At 46.8% G+C, this 17,964-nt stretch overlaps 1 protein-coding gene across 1 annotated transcript in view; it reads left to right on the top strand.

The window, feature by feature from the left end:
• LOC117985162 (serine/threonine-protein kinase par-1-like) overlaps nucleotides 1-17,560 on the top strand; it is a 50,110-nt gene extending 32,550 nt beyond the window's left edge. The window contains exons 15-22 of the mRNA XM_069500606.1: nucleotides 627-720; nucleotides 1,212-1,309; nucleotides 4,371-4,464; nucleotides 4,871-4,949; nucleotides 6,439-7,332; nucleotides 12,116-12,222; nucleotides 12,670-12,760; nucleotides 13,571-17,560. Coding sequence (XP_069356707.1) covers nucleotides 627-720; nucleotides 1,212-1,309; nucleotides 4,371-4,464; nucleotides 4,871-4,949; nucleotides 6,439-7,332; nucleotides 12,116-12,222; nucleotides 12,670-12,760; nucleotides 13,571-15,168 — 3,055 coding nt within the window. The 3' untranslated portion in view covers nucleotides 15,169-17,560. The remainder of the gene's footprint in view (nucleotides 1-626; nucleotides 721-1,211; nucleotides 1,310-4,370; nucleotides 4,465-4,870; nucleotides 4,950-6,438; nucleotides 7,333-12,115; nucleotides 12,223-12,669; nucleotides 12,761-13,570) is intronic.
• Nucleotides 17,561-17,964: the final 404 nt, after the last annotated feature.

The raw sequence follows: 17,964 nt of genomic DNA, 5'->3' as shown, positions 1-17,964 counted from the left end.
GAACCCCACTATTAAGACCACAGCGCTCACCACTGCGCCAGGGAGGTCGTCAAACATTGTAACATATTTTCTAGTGGAGTGAAACTTTACGCAGAATCACCATCAACCCATCTCACTCACTTCACAGCGCGCGACTTCTCTCTGAATTTCCATAGTCCACGCTGGCCAAGTGCGGATTGGCAGACTTCACACACCTCTGAGAATATTATGGAGAACTCTCAGGCGTACTGGATTTCTCACGATGTTTTTGTTCACCGCTTTAGCGGTTAAACAAATTAAAAATTAAATTAAAATTCAAAGTCAAATGGTTTATTCAAAATAGATAATAAATTACACTTTTTGATGGCCGGTTGTTGCATTTGTAAGACGATCATATAGTGGTAATTTTTACGCGAGTATAATTAGAGCAACATAGCACATAGCTAAAGTATAACTAGAGCAACATAGCACATAGCTAAAGTAAAACTAGAGCAACGGCAAATTAAAGCTTTAGCTAGTGACATGTAATTGTTTGTCTTTAAACTGGCACCAGAATGCCAGACATTATTTCCTTGTTCTTTCAAAACCTTACGCACAATATGGTCGAAATTTGAATGTATATTATAATTTATTATATAAAATGGCAGGTACATGTTGAACCGCGGCAGCAGCAAACGGCACACGATGGCGACGCCGGAGGACGCGGCCAGCGTGTCGTCCGTCTGCGCGCCCACCACCATGGTACGTAACTGATATAATGGCAGGTACATGTTGAACCGCGGCAGCAGCAAACGGCACACGATGGCGACGCCGGAGGACGCGGCCAGCGTGTCGTCCGTCTGCGCGCCCACCACCATGGTACGTAACTGATATAATGGCAGGTACATGTTGAACCGCGGCAGCAGCAAACGGCACACGATGGCGACGCCGGAGGACGCGGCCAGCGTGTCGTCCGTCTGCGCGCCCACCACCATGGTACGTAACTGATATAATGGCAGGTACATGTTGAACCGCGGCAGCAGCAAACGGCACACGATGGCGACGCCGGAGGACGCGGCCAGCGTGTCGTCCGTCTGCGCGCCCACCACCATGGTACGTAACTGATATAATGGCAGGTACATGTTGAACCGCGGCAGCAGCAAACGGCACACGATGGCGACGCCGGAGGACGCGGCCAGCGTGTCGTCCGTCTGCGCGCCCACCACCATGGTACGTAACTGATATAATGGCAGGTACATGTTGAACCGCGGCAGCAGCAAACGGCACACGATGGCGACGCCGGAGGACGCGGCCAGCGTGTCGTCCGTCTGCGCGCCCACCACCATGGTACGTAACTGATATAATGGCAGGTACATGTTGAACCGCGGCAGCAGCAAACGGCACACGATGGCGACGCCGGAGGACGCGGCCAGCGTGTCGTCCGTCTGCGCGCCCACCACCATGGTACGTAACTGATATAATGGCAGGTACATGTTGAACCGCGGCAGCAGCAAACGGCACACGATGGCGACGCCGGAGGACGCGGCCAGCGTGTCGTCCGTCTGCGCGCCCACCACCATGGTACGTAACTGATATAATGGCAGGTACATGTTGAACCGCGGCAGCAGCAAACGGCACACGATGGCGACGCCGGAGGACGCGGCCAGCGTGTCGTCCGTCTGCGCGCCCACCACCATGGTACGTAACTGATATAATGGCAGGTACATGTTGAACCGCGGCAGCAGCAAACGGCACACGATGGCGACGCCGGAGGACGCGGCCAGCGTGTCGTCCGTCTGCGCGCCCACCACCATGGTACGTAACTGATATAATGGCAGGTACATGTTGAACCGCGGCAGCAGCAAACGGCACACGATGGCGACGCCGGAGGACGCGGCCAGCGTGTCGTCCGTCTGCGCGCCCACCACCATGGTACGTAACTGATATAATGGCAGGTACATGTTGAACCGCGGCAGCAGCAAACGGCACACGATGGCGACGCCGGAGGACGCGGCCAGCGTGTCGTCCGTCTGCGCGCCCACCACCATGGTACGTAACTGATATAATGGCAGGTACATGTTGAACCGCGGCAGCAGCAAACGGCACACGATGGCGACGCCGGAGGACGCGGCCAGCGTGTCGTCCGTCTGCGCGCCCACCACCATGGTACGTAACTGATATAATGGCAGGTACATGTTGAACCGCGGCAGCAGCAAACGGCACACGATGGCGACGCCGGAGGACGCGGCCAGCGTGTCGTCCGTCTGCGCGCCCACCACCATGGTACGTAACTGATATAATGGCAGGTACATGTTGAACCGCGGCAGCAGCAAACGGCACACGATGGCGACGCCGGAGGACGCGGCCAGCGTGTCGTCCGTCTGCGCGCCCACCACCATGGTACGTAACTGATATAATGGCAGGTACATGTTGAACCGCGGCAGCAGCAAACGGCACACGATGGCGACGCCGGAGGACGCGGCCAGCGTGTCGTCCGTCTGCGCGCCCACCACCATGGTACGTAACTGATATAATGGCAGGTACATGTTGAACCGCGGCAGCAGCAAACGGCACACGATGGCGACGCCGGAGGACGCGGCCAGCGTGTCGTCCGTCTGCGCGCCCACCACCATGGTACGTAACTGATATAATGGCAGGTACATGTTGAACCGCGGCAGCAGCAAACGGCACACGATGGCGACGCCGGAGGACGCGGCCAGCGTGTCGTCCGTCTGCGCGCCCACCACCATGGTACGTAACTGATATAATGGCAGGTACATGTTGAACCGCGGCAGCAGCAAACGGCACACGATGGCGACGCCGGAGGACGCGGCCAGCGTGTCGTCCGTCTGCGCGCCCACCACCATGGTACGTAACTGATATAATGGCAGGTACATGTTGAACCGCGGCAGCAGCAAACGGCACACGATGGCGACGCCGGAGGACGCGGCCAGCGTGTCGTCCGTCTGCGCGCCCACCACCATGGTACGTAACTGATATAATGGCAGGTACATGTTGAACCGCGGCAGCAGCAAACGGCACACGATGGCGACGCCGGAGGACGCGGCCAGCGTGTCGTCCGTCTGCGCGCCCACCACCATGGTACGTAACTGATATAATGGCAGGTACATGTTGAACCGCGGCAGCAGCAAACGGCACACGATGGCGACGCCGGAGGACGCGGCCAGCGTGTCGTCCGTCTGCGCGCCCACCACCATGGTACGTAACTGATATAATGGCAGGTACATGTTGAACCGCGGCAGCAGCAAACGGCACACGATGGCGACGCCGGAGGACGCGGCCAGCGTGTCGTCCGTCTGCGCGCCCACCACCATGGTACGTAACTGATATAATGGCAGGTACATGTTGAACCGCGGCAGCAGCAAACGGCACACGATGGCGACGCCGGAGGACGCGGCCAGCGTGTCGTCCGTCTGCGCGCCCACCACCATGGTACGTAACTGATATAATGGCAGGTACATGTTGAACCGCGGCAGCAGCAAACGGCACACGATGGCGACGCCGGAGGACGCGGCCAGCGTGTCGTCCGTCTGCGCGCCCACCACCATGGTACGTAACTGATATAATGGCAGGTACATGTTGAACCGCGGCAGCAGCAAACGGCACACGATGGCGACGCCGGAGGACGCGGCCAGCGTGTCGTCCGTCTGCGCGCCCACCACCATGGTACGTAACTGATATAATGGCAGGTACATGTTGAACCGCGGCAGCAGCAAACGGCACACGATGGCGACGCCGGAGGACGCGGCCAGCGTGTCGTCCGTCTGCGCGCCCACCACCATGGTACGTAACTGATATAATGGCAGGTACATGTTGAACCGCGGCAGCAGCAAACGGCACACGATGGCGACGCCGGAGGACGCGGCCAGCGTGTCGTCCGTCTGCGCGCCCACCACCATGGTACGTAACTGATATAATGGCAGGTACATGTTGAACCGCGGCAGCAGCAAACGGCACACGATGGCGACGCCGGAGGACGCGGCCAGCGTGTCGTCCGTCTGCGCGCCCACCACCATGGTACGTAACTGATATAATGGCAGGTACATGTTGAACCGCGGCAGCAGCAAACGGCACACGATGGCGACGCCGGAGGACGCGGCCAGCGTGTCGTCCGTCTGCGCGCCCACCACCATGGTACGTAACTGATATAATGGCAGGTACATGTTGAACCGCGGCAGCAGCAAACGGCACACGATGGCGACGCCGGAGGACGCGGCCAGCGTGTCGTCCGTCTGCGCGCCCACCACCATGGTACGTAACTGATATAATGGCAGGTACATGTTGAACCGCGGCAGCAGCAAACGGCACACGATGGCGACGCCGGAGGACGCGGCCAGCGTGTCGTCCGTCTGCGCGCCCACCACCATGGTACGTAACTGATATAATGGCAGGTACATGTTGAACCGCGGCAGCAGCAAACGGCACACGATGGCGACGCCGGAGGACGCGGCCAGCGTGTCGTCCGTCTGCGCGCCCACCACCATGGTACTGAGCTGCTAAAGCTGACTATATAAACATATTATATTAGTTCTACGGTAAACTTACAACAGTTAGCTGTTCATTTTAGGAATTTTATAGAATTTAATTTTATTAGAAATTTTCCAGGGTTCCGTACGTGAAGGTTGCCTATTATTAAGTCTCCGCTGTCCGTCCGTCCGTCTGTCAGCGGATACAGATAGAACTGTAATAGCTAAAAAATAATTATAGTTGAAATATTCACCGAATGTATTTCTATTGTCACTGTATAAGAACAAATAATAAAATGAACAAATGAAAATCTAACAAAACCAAAATCTGTCATATCTTGTACGATGGTGCAGGACGACTCAGGTTGTGCGAGTTCGACTCACACTTGACTCATTTTTAATGTCATCAAAAATGTTGTGTTCAGGCCAGCAGTTCACCATCCTCGTCAGCCAACCTGCGCGTGCGCAGGACCGGCCTGCTCACCGTCACCGAGCGCCCGCCAGGTAACACGCACACGCACACACACACACACGCATGATCTTACACACACGTACGCACAAACACTAGTTCATGAAGTATTGCCATATTTAATACTCAAATCAAATCAAATCAATCTTTATTTGCTCAAATGCCAGCTGATGCGCCAAAATAAGCTGGGTTCCCGCGCAGATACATGCTTTACGAGCAAGTTTTATAAGCAATGCTCGACGTAGCGGGCACATAATCCGATTTGCTCGAATAAACATCGAGCATGTATGCACGTGGAGATCTAGCATTACAAATTACAGGTGCTCGATTGCGTTAAAACGACAGCTACAATGTCACGATCGCAATCACCTCTGATTGGTTTACGATCGCTCAATATTGGCTACAATGCATTGTTGCAACATACCACAAATTCAGCCAATCACAACAATTGAGATTGTAATATTGATTGATGCAGTTTTCCGCAATCGACCAGCTGATGATAAAAAGTTACTTGCATCGCTATTTAGTATTTTTGTGTTATAAATAGTTTGTAATGCTTTTGTAAAGTTTTTTTAAATTAAATATATTGTGTGTTGTAATTAGATTAATTGTTGTATTAATTTTTTACGAAATTTTGCATACTTTAAAAGTCATTATTGCTAGATTTGATGCTTATTACTGTTTTTTTATATTTTTTAAATGTGGGTACTTACCATTTTTGACATAGTCAGATAATCGCAGAAGATTAATAAGAAAGGGCTTTGAAGAGGCCTGCCTAGTAGTCCGTCATTTTTTTTTCCAAAATAGCGGGCACACATATAACCCATATCAATCAATTAGCTGATATCAATACAAATAAGTATTGTGTAGATCTAACTTATTAGAACTATCACAAAGTCGTTAAGCAACTCATTCCCAAACTTGCTTATCATTTAAATAATCCTTTACATTGTAATAGGATTTTTCAATTAGTTTACGTTTTATGAAAACTTTGAACTTGTTGAGAGACATAGATTTTGATGTTAACATAAAAACAATATATAACTAATATTAACTATAAATAAAAAATGTAAACATTTATTTATTTATAGATTTTGATACAAGCTATTGATTAATATAGATTTTATGTGTGGCCGCTATTTTGAAAAATAAATGGCGGACATGTGGGCACTGGGCAGGTCAGACTCCATACTCAAATATTCAAACCCCTTTCAGCTTGAAGCTGTATTCGCTCAGATAGCTTGAAGGTACACGCTGAGACAGTAAATACCCACACACAGTACGCGGCCAAAAGTGATGAACATCGGCCTGTAGATGGAGACAGCTTTGTAGAGCACTGTCTCGGTCGTTGAAACCGACATAGCGTCATATGGGTATGAGTGACAGAGACAACGCTCTACAAAAATGAAATGTTGTTGTTGATGATGCCGATGTCCATCACTTTCGGCCGAGCACTGTAAGTACATTTAGTTGCAGTAGTGTGCATGTGGCATCGCTAACTCCTTTTGTTTCACCACCTTGTAGTCATTAGCCCCGAGCTGGTGATGGAGGTGGAGGCGCGCATGAAGCGCAACTACCTCCCGCCGTCCTTCGGCGGCTACCCCTACAGCCCCCCGCCCGCGCAGCCGCCGTCCAGCCAGGGCTCCATCACCGCCGGCACCCCCAACTACGCCAAGAACTGCATGAAGCCCGTGCTCGAGACCATTCCTCAGGGGAGCGTTATGGGTTCCGCGTCGCAAGCGGTGTCCCCCTACACGCCCGCCGCGGCCCAGTACTCGCCCACGCATGGGACCGTAGCGTCCCACTCCGGCTCCATCGTCAGCGGCATCCCCGTCTCCAACCAAGGCTCAGCTGGAGCCGACTCTAGCAGCAACACACAAAACTCTGGCACACCCAATCAGACCTATCAGATGCAGGGATCCATAATGACCGGAACTCCTATACAGAACCAATCGATGATGTCAAACACTGTACAGAATCAGGGATCAATCATGTCCGGAACCCCGATGCAGAATCCAGGATCAATTTTGACCGGAAACCCAATGCAAAACCAAGGAGCATCTATTCAGAATCAGGGGTCTATTCTATCCGGTACTCCCATCCAAGCGCAGGGTTCCATTATGACCGGGACCTCGGTACAAAATCAAAATTTCAATGCCAGTACGGGGTCGATAGTTTCTGGAACGCCCATGTCTTCCCAGGGCTCGATCGTTTCGGGTACTCCTATGAGTGTGGACCCCAATACTTTCACCAATTTTGGGGTATACAACCCGGGTTACCAAAGTCCCAGTGGGTCGATTGTGGCGGGGACGCCGGTGGGCGGCAGTGGCTTCGGGGGCAGCCAGTACAGCCGCCAGCGCAAGTACTCGGGCCCGCAGCGGGTCAAGCTGCAAATGTTGGCCACTGTCCAGGAAATGGGTAATTGATTTTGATTTGTCTTCCGGTGGAGGGTACGGTATTTTAAGTTCAGGGATATATTGAAAATTGTTACAATGAAACTTAAAGTTATATTTATGATCAGGAGGTGGATCGCTCAATAAACTCAATCTTGATAAATACATAAAATATAATTTATTATTTTAACAGAAAGACATTACTTTTTCCAACGATAACGACAACTCCCAAGTGACAGAGTTACAAATATAGAACGCTATTTTATTCTTTCTTTACTTTAGATGTAATGAGTTTACATACAAGTATATCACGTTCTAATACGCGCCCTTAAACCATTACATCGCAAACAACATAGTGTGCCCGTAACTTATTACAGTGTAATATAAACACGCCCTTACATCGCGCCCTTAACCTATTACATTGTAATATAAACACGCCTTTACAATTTTCTATCAATCAATAAGATTAAATAAAACTCTCGAAAATATTTGATTATAAAAATAAAATAACTATAAACTAGTTCTACGGCAAACACACAATATTCCTATTAGGTATATTATGCCCTATGCCCCCTTAATCAAATATCTTCTTCAGACATAATTCTGATAAAAATGTTTCATTTTAGGACCATGTAAACTTTTTGTTAAAATATCTGCAATGGCATGACATATACAATTATTTACATCTGGTTGCTTACGTGATCTAAGGTTATAACGTGGTTCAACCCTTTCCACAACGTTTTTGGTCTCGTCTTGAATATCAAACATTTCTTCATTGTTTTCAGTATCATTGTTATTATCAACTGTCTTAACAATGGTATCAACTTTATCGTCTTTATTATCATCCTCTTTAGGATTCTCTTTTGGCACAGACTCTTTTTGTCCCTCGTCCAGATATATAGGAACAACTGTGTCCTTTGTTACTATATTATCGTTATCACCAGGAAAAGTATTCTCTAAAAATTTAACATCTCTATATACATGAACGGTTCTCGTCTTTGGATCCATCAACCGATAACCTTTAGTGTTATTAGGATATCCAACAAAAATCGTAGGTACTGTTTTACTGTCCAATTTTTGTCTCTTTTGTTTCGGTATCAATCCGTAAGCTAAACAACCGAACACCTTAAGATGACTTAGATCAACTTTCTTTCCTGTCCATAACTCCTCCGGAACACTATCTGTTACAGCCTTAGTAGGACTTCTATTTTTTAAATATACAACAGTATTTACAGCTTCCGCCCAATACTTCTTATTTAAATTAGCTTCGCATAATAATGCTCTTGCCTTTTCTATAATCGACCTATTTGCCCTCTCAGCAACACCATTTTGCTCAGGTGTGTACAGGACCGTCGTCTGGTGCTTAATACCTTCAGACTTTAAAAATTTATCAAATAATCGATTACAGTACTCAGACCCATTGTCAGTCCTCAAACATTTAATTGATTTGTTCATCTCTTTCTCTACTTCCGCCTTATATTCGCGAAATTTCTCAAAAGTTTGACTTTTATTCTGCAGAAAATATACATGTGTTTTCCGAGTAAAGTCATCGATAAACAGTAACATGTATCTCGAACCACTGAACGACGGCTCTTCCATCGGACCGCAAATATCGCTATGCACTATTTCCAAGATATCCCGTGCTCTAGTACCTTTGTTCTTAAAAGGACTCTTACACGTCTTACCTTCAATGCATGGGATACATGGTTCTATCAAATCATTTTGTTTAAATTCAATTCCATTCACTAGGTTTTTTAACTTATCCATATATTTTTTACTCAAATGTGCTAACCTTCTATGCCAAAGATTCGATAAATTTTGACTTGACAATGTCACGTTCAATGACAAGTTTTGATTTTCTTTTAATTCGAAAATTCCACCAACATCCTGACATTTGACAATTTGTTTATCCTCTTTCGTTATGATACAACCTTTTTTGTTAAAATTCACAACATAATCTTTTTCAGCTAGCTTGCTCACAGAGATTAAATTCATGGACAATTCAGGAACATGCAAAACATTATCCAATGCAAGTTCTGTATTTGCATTAATCTTTACATTAGCACTCCCTTTACCTTGGATTGATAATTCTTCCCCATTTGCCACTCTTATTTTCTTATCCGCCTGCTTTTGATAATTGGATAAATTATTTACATCGTGGGTCATATGGTGTGAACATCCACTGTCAATGTACCAACTCTTCGTCTTAAATGGCTTCTTGTCTACTGTAGTCATGCAAATCGACGCAAAATTATTTACAGTTCTAATTTGCTTCTTTTCATTGCATTCTGATGCTTTATGGCCTGGTTCATGACACTTAAAACATTTAAAAACTTTCGACTTATTTACCTTCGAACACCTATTCGATTTCGATTTTTGGGAAATCGTGCCCGATTTGTTCGCCATCAAAACATTCGACGATGTATTTCCACTTGACTCATCTCGTTGTCTATTCGCCTCTTGTATCAATTTAGTTTTAATTTGCTCAAGAGTCAGTTTTTGTCCACTGTTGTCTACAGCCATTATAAGGGGATTATATACTTCACTCAACCCGCTCAGCATAATAGACACTATCCAGTCATCATCAATTGGAGCATCGATATCATTCAACTGATTAGACAAAAACATTATTTCCGAGATGTACTTCTCCATAGACTCGAAGTTCTCAAGTTTACATTGCCAGAGTTTCCGTTGTAACGTAATACGTCTTCCCCATCCCTTGTCTTCATAAGCTTTACATAGGCAATCCCAGACCTCTTTTGCAGTCCTTGCTCTATAAACATGCGTGAAGCAATCGGGTTCAAGTAAAAGACAAAGTGTTGCTCTTACTTTTGTGTCCACTTCTATCAGGTTTTCTTTCGTTTGTGTACTCGCTTGACCTTCATTCGCTACGACCCACCACCAGCCTTTCAATTCAAGATAGTTCTTTACCTTAAATTTCCAATAGGCAAAGTTTTCTGAGCCTCGCAACTTTTCTATGTGGCCGCACAAACCTGAATTAGACTCATGTCTTTCTACCATGATTGAATTTTCAGAGCTTCTAGTTTTAGATGTGAAGGCCCATAACCTATTTATGATCAGGAGGTGGATCGCTCAATAAACTCAATCTTGATAAATACATAAAATATAATTTATTATTTTAACAGAAAGACATTACTTTTTCCAACGATAACGACAACTCCCAAGTGACAGAGTTACAAATATAGAACGCTATTTTATTCTTTCTTTACTTTAGATGTAATGAGTTTACATACAAGTATATCACGTTCTAATAAGTTAGCCTTATATTACTGTACAATTCATGCCCGCCAAGAATACTGGCTGCATTTCCGCGCTGGACAGCCAGGCTGATTCTCTGCGCAAAAAATGAGCCAGCCCTTCTGTCACCAGATGAAGTTACCGCCGGCGGTGAACTGTCTCCAAATACTATGGAGTTTCTTGAAATGGATTTAATTGTTGCAAAGGTAAAATTCAGGTTACAAAAAATTTTGTTTTCGCATTTTTGTTTGCTTGTAGTTGTGTTTGTGTTTGCACGATTGTGTATGTATGTATGTGTGTGTGTGTGTGTGTGTGTGTGTTTATAAAGAAGCTTGAGATTTGTTTGTAGTTGTGTGAAAAGTAGTAAGTAGTTCTTAAAGTAATTATCACAAATTAGAAAAACATAATTTTAGTTTGGTGTAGTGCTCTAGTGTCTCGCGCCGATCACGCGCTGCACTGCCGTCATCCGAGCTCTATCCGTCATCCGTGACAATACCGGCGATATCTACGACATCTACCCAGTGGCGTGCATAGGGTTTAAAGCCAGGGTAAGCAGTAGTTAAGCCAGTCAAAGAACAATGAGCATTGAGCAATTTCAACCCAGTTAACTATTTCTTGGGTGAGCAGCGCTTTTATGCCTCTATGAGTTGCACGCCACTGCATCTACCATACAAAACAAAAAGGAACGTATTATCTCGGACTGACCGGAATGAGTGCGTAACCGCCGTTAGTGCCGTCAATGTGTCGAACGGCGTCACTGAAACGTCTATTGAAACAAGATAGTGTGGGATCATTCTTTATCCACATATTCACAACCATTACTATGAAGTCTCACAGTCACACTGCAATCTGAAATTACACCAATCGAATTATTGAAAATTGACGTTATTCAATAATTTGATTGGTGGAACCCATATCAGATAGGGCTTACTGTCACATGATCAGAGAAATATAGTTATTGCTGTGACGCGTCCCTTCGCGAGTCGCGTAAGGCCAACCGCACTTTGGGCGCGTTTCCGTACGAGTTTGACTCGTATGGACACGTACAAAACTACAAACAGTCTAACCTTCCACGTAATTACAGGGAGCGCACAAGACGGGTGTCAATACGATAACGTATCCAAAATGCGGCCGGCCTAGAGAGATAACAAATAATAGTTTACGTGTTAGAAAGAGTGACGCCGCGCTGTGCGAGCTGAATTGCACTTTATTGCGTCGTCACAAGAGTTGCTATTTATGCAAATGTCTTTGTAGAGTGAGCCTTCTTGTACATCGAAGGTACTATTAAGTATTGAGGGGCAACACTTTGCGTAAGTTGCACTGTGAGACGTGATAGTATTGGTTGTATACGTCCCGCAAATTGCTAATACGCGTGGCTGCCATTTTAGTGACGTCAGCACTAGACTGAAGTTTCGAGCTTATGGTATATTTTTACTTAAATATACGTCAAATGTCGTCATTTCGATGTTAATGAGACAGGGTTCCAGCGCAATAGCAACTAGCGGGACTTGCTCCTACGTAGAGAGCTAATATAGTAATTGGTATGACAGCCCGGGAGCACGCGGAGCGCTACTCGCCGGTGCGGCGCGCGGAGCTGAGCCCGCCGCGCGCCGCGCACGACCTGGCCTCCGCGCGCCTCGAGTACCAGCAGCTGCAGGTGGGTGCCATTGCGATCGTAGTGTTGTGAGGTAAGGGATGCCGTATCCACTGGGGATGTACGGGAGCGATGTGCAGGCTCGACCGTGCCAAAGGGAGATCTCCCACCGAGCGGGTGGTTGTGCTCGGTAGCGCCAGCCGGGCCGACGACGGTTGTATCTTGAAACTGCTATATATAGTCCAGATTGCAGAAAACTCCCTTAGTGCGAGTACTGTCGGCGATACATTTGTTCGGGACTACGTCATGAAAATGTTATCGATTGAATAGCGCCATCTAGTTGTATTTATGGCAACCGCCACAGGGATAAAATATATTCGAAGGATAAATACTCGGAATTAGAAATTGAAAAATACTTGTTTTACCCATTTTATCGGATATGTACTCAAAATGGTGGATAAGAATAACGTTTTGTTTAGTGGGCTATAAAGGCAATTGCGTGTGTTTCAGCGCGGGCTGGAGCGGCGCGGCGCGGCGGCGGGCGGCGCCTCCCCGCCGCACCCCGCGCACCCCGCGCACACGCCCGCCGCCTCCGTGCCAGGTACCCTACAATACTACCTACTACCTACTATATATTATAGTATTTAATATTTAGTACTATTGTAAATTGCAGTGTTTTTTTTTTTTTTTTTTCATATTTGTATTTTTAGCTTTAAGTTAACTGGTAATCCCGCACTTGCAAACTTTTAAAATGCACGCCGGTTTGCCAGTAATTGGGTGTACACTCTAAATTTTTTCTCTGTGAATTGTAATTGTTATTTTATAATATGTGTACTATCTGTTGGCAAACCAATAAAATAAAATAAAATAAAAATAAAAATATAGTCCTTACAAAATGACTCCTCACGCGCCATTCTAACTCTATGGGTCAACTGTCATGTCATGTTTACCTTTAAAATCTAAATATATAAAAGGAAAAGGTGACTGACTGACTGACTGATCTATCAACGCACAGCTCGAAACTACTGGATGGATTGAGATGTGGCATGCAGATAGCTATGATGACGTAGGCATCCACTAAGAACCCATTTTTGAAAATTCAACCCCTAAGGGGGGTGAAATAGGGGTTTGAAATTTGTTTAGGCCATAAGCTAGTAAGGACTAAAGTCGTACCACAAAGTCAGTCATTGTTTACGCATTGTAGCTCGTGTACCGCTTTTTACTTTATAATTCAAAAATAGTACTCAGTACGTCTTATCACTAAAAGTCAAATAGAAAAAATTCTTGTAACAATTTTAGATATTTTACCAAAAATCGTAAATGTAGATCAAAATTGCTTCCCAGATGTCAGAAACATTTGACATAGTCTCATATTGAAGTGGTGACGTATAATAATCTGTTCCGTTCCCAGGGTCGCCCATCCACGCCGCGCCCGCGCTCGAGCTGGGCGCCGCGCCCGACCCCCACGCACAGGACCTGTCTCTGAAGCTGGGCATCAACCTGAACACGTTGTACAGCGCGCACCTCTCGCAGGAGGTGCTCAAGTCGCTCCACTCGTACGGCAGCTTCGGCCTGCTGTCCGGCCACGCGTCGCCCGCCAGCCCCGGCTCGCCGCTGCACCAGATCACCGAGGGGCTCAGCTACCTGCACACCGGCTCCATCACGCGCGGCACCCCGCAGCCCGCCGCCACGCCGCTCGACCTGCGGAGCACCGTGGACATGGACACCGCCTACCCGCAGCTGCTCCCCATGGCGCACCCGCAGCTGCACGCGGTGGCGCACCGCTCGCTCAACAATTCCCCCATCTCCAACCCCGGCTCCCCGCTCGACATGATCCAGGAGGAGATCGGCAACGGCGACGCCAAGTTGTCCCTCCCGCCCACCTTCCCCTCCACGCATCCGCAGATCAGCTTGACGGACTGTCTCGGCTCCGAGATCACCCTAGTCGCGTCCTCCTCCGAGGACAGCGTCGACAGCCTGGAGAACTCCAAGTACCCTCTGCCCCAGTTCGTCATATCGGAGCCGTCGGACCTGGACGACCGACCCTCCATCACCAAAGGCATCGGAAGGAAAGTGAGCCAGGAGACGGAGCACGCGGAGCTCGTGGACAAGGACGCGGAGATGCCCTCGCCCAAGGAGAGCGTCGACGAGACCAGCAAGTACTTGTCCGAGGAGCTGGCGAGGCGAGGCAGCGACAAGTCGCTGGGCTTCAGCGACGACTCGCTGAGCAACGACTCGGCCAACGTGTCGCCCAACTGCGAGCAGAACGTGCAGTCCATCTACTCCAACATCGTGTCGGCCAGCTCGGGCTTCAGCGAGAACAGGGGCAGCTTCTCGGAGCACAGAGAGTCCTTCTCCTTTTCCGATCGCGGAAGCTTCTCCGAGAGGGGCGAGTACGGGAGGTCGTCGTTCTCGGAGCGGAGCGACTTCGGGAGGAGCAGCTTCTCGGACAAGGGGGAGACGCCGCGCTCGTCGTTCTCGGCGCAGGGCGCGCTGGGCGAGGTGAAGGAGTACTACGAGGACGTGCACATGCCGCGCGACAAGCTGGAGCCCTGCGGCGAGGAGAGCCGCGACATCGACCAGCTGCAGAGGTCCACCATGGACTTGCGGCTGACGGAGATCTGCAGGCCCGACGAGCGCAAGATCCCGATCCTGCTGAGCCCGCAGAAGGTCTCCTGCGTCCAGGAGTACTACGAGGTCGCGCTGTCCACCGTGTGCTCGCAGCTGGACTCCCATCGGATAGTGGAGCTGCTGAAGGAGACCATCAACACGAGGGTTCCGCCGCAGAACATCTTCGTGGAGACCGGCGACCAGGCGGGGCAGCACGACGACTCCGAAGCGCTCACGGGGTTCCTCAACCTGGAGTACTCCGGAGGGATTCAGATCGAGCTGGTGGTGTGCGAGGACAAGGCGAAGGAGAAGAAAGGCCTGAAGATGCGGCGGATATCCGGCGACCAGCGCGAGTACGGCAAGCTGTGCCAGCAGCTCATCACCAGCCTCACCGTGTAGCGGGGGGAGGGGGGAGGGGGGGTGAACGTGACTGCTTTCAAAAAGTAGCCCTGAGCCCGAGCCTGAAAGTCTCAAAAGTGTATTTCTATGAAATAAACAAAAGAATGGCCTCTGACCTCTGAAAAATTTCAACACACTTTAAATTTTTGGTTATTTTTGTGAAGATATTTTTTTCATTTAAAATAACTTTAAAAAGCAAGTTGTTTAAGTTTTAATTGTGAATATCTCAAGGTATTTACAATTTTAAAATTGATAGAAATTTTTCAAAGAGAGATTCCCGATTGTAATTATGTAAAGTCGTGTTGCGAATTCCATTCCTGGTTGTTGTAAACGAGAAACGACTCTGTTGTGAATTGTGTTTCGTGTGATAACTGATAACTGATAACTGATAACGGATAGATAATGACTTGGTGTACAAACATACATCTATTTAGTTACAATAAAGTCTCCATCTCTGTCAGACCGAGACGTGCGTTCTGTTAGATCGGAGATAGGGTCTGCGCACACTGGAGGACGGGATGGCAGTGGATTTTAAGTTTATTTATTGAATTTAATATGTATGCAATACAAAATCATTACCCCTATTATAAATGTGAAAGTGTGTTTGTTTGTTGGTTTGTTCTTCAATCACGTCGCAGCGGAGCAACGGATTGACATGATTTTTTGCACAGGTATAGTTTAAGACCTGGAGAGTGACATAGGCTTACCTTTCATCCTGGAAAATCAATAAGTTCCCACGGGATTTTTAAAAACCTAAATCAACGCAGACGAAGTCGCGGGCAACAGCTAGTAAGGTACATATTGCAAGGCTCGGTGTTCTCGGTGAGAAAACTGCTCCGAAGTCAATCACCTTATTTCGATTGGATACTTATTAGCTTCAATACGGTATTTGACAACTAGTGAAATCAGTAACATTGTATCAAACGGCAAAACGCGCGCTTTATATGCGAGATTCTATGAAATACTGGAATGTGACGTCACATCATAATGACGTGTTTTAATTTTTTGGTTTAATCGATAATTTTAAATGGTCATTACATTTGAAAGTAACAAAGGCGTGGATTTTACTTATTTTGGATGATCCTCTATTTAATAATCACTGAGAAATAATTTTTATTTTTCGTATCGCCTTCGTACCGCCTAACAGTCGATTCTTTTTCAGGATTTTTTTAAAATTTTTCTCTCCGTAAGAACCATCCTCGTACTTCAAGGAATAATATGAAAAAGGAATTAGCGAAATCGGTTCAGCTGTTCTCGAGATTTGCGATCAGCAACACATTCAGCGATTCATTTTTTTATAAAGAGATATAGGCAAATGCTCAATTGAAAATCCTCTGGCGTCCCGTCCTCCAGTGTGCGCAGGCCCCTAGTTATAAATTTGTATATAGTATTTTGTAAATTACAAAGTTTCCATATTTTGTCAGCTATAAATATATTGCAATATCCGACACCAGCTAGATAGTAATTATCGAATGAGAAGCAGGTGTCCATTGATATATTTGGTGGCAGTCCTACACGTGAGCATTCCGCCATATTGGCCGCGAGTGTTGGAGGAGGTGGAGGAGACAAGCCGTTAGCGGCAGAGAAGACATTGTTGACTTCGAGTTGTTACATATTTGTATATTATGTCGATATAAAATCTATAAAGAATTTATTTATTCCAAAATATTGTTTCAATCTTAATATTCCATTTTAGGGGTAGTTTAATATAAATCGTGTAAATATTTCTAGTTTTAAGTTCGGACTTTATTGATATTACATTTCAAATCGCGACGAATTAAGTCTGTATGGAACACGTTACACCTGAAATTTGTTTTATAAATGTGGACTGTTTAGGTGTTTGGTGTGACGACTCTCAGCTGTTGTATAGAGGAATGTGATACCAAACTCCACGGCATCGCAAGACTAACAGCCGTACTCAGAGTCGCTTAATCGTAAAGTTTAGTTAAAACGAGACAGCTATACATATATCTGTCTCGTTTTAACTCAATATTAAGTAACGATTAGCGACTCTGAGTACGGCGGTAAGCTAATTCTTGAACATAGTATCTAAAATCCCTCGTAAGGCCCGGTGTGCACCTAAGCAGAGTGAACAGTTGTGTACAGTCAACCAATCAGATGTTTAGTAGATCACGTTATCTATCATGAATCAGACTGGTGGACTGAACACATCTCTCCGTACCGCTTAGGTGGACACGGGGCCTAAAAGTAGCGAGTGATTTTGGGCTACAGCATAGTGTTGGTTGGTGTGTTTGGCACGCAGCACGCAGCACGCAGCACGCACGTGCGTAGGGTAGAACTTTTGCCATAAGTGTAGTTAGAGCCATGTTATTGAAGATTCAAATATCTTGTAAATAATATTTTAATAAACAATTCCGATTCCATAATGTTATCCAGTTATTTTTATTTTACCCCCCAGAAAATACAAAATGAAGAAGTTTGTCAGGTGACAGCTCTGTGGTGTGCTCATACACATCTATGGACAAGAACATGCATCGACCTTTAGAATGAGATTGATAGAAATTCCGGCTTTGTAGTTTGTAGTTTTAGCGTACACTTTGTATACACAGAAATCGTGCTCCAAGTTGAACACTGCGCCGTCGTTTGTCTTTCAGTCCCAAGGCCGTAGAATCCGTTCTAAGTTCAGTTCACCACCCCCTAACCCCATAAATACTGGATCACAAAACAAGTCAATCTAGGCTTGAGCAGATCCATAGACTAACAGCCGTACTCAGAGTCGCTAATCGTTACTTAAGATTGAGTTAAAACGAGACAGATTTATGTGAGAGATATAGC

The sequence above is a fragment of the Maniola hyperantus genome, chromosome 9, assembly GCF_902806685.2.
Source record: "Maniola hyperantus chromosome 9, iAphHyp1.2, whole genome shotgun sequence".
Lineage (NCBI taxonomy): Eukaryota > Metazoa > Arthropoda > Insecta > Lepidoptera > Nymphalidae > Maniola > Maniola hyperantus.
The sequence above is the reverse complement of the archived record's forward strand: the minus strand, read 5'-3'. Positions and strand labels throughout refer to the sequence as shown.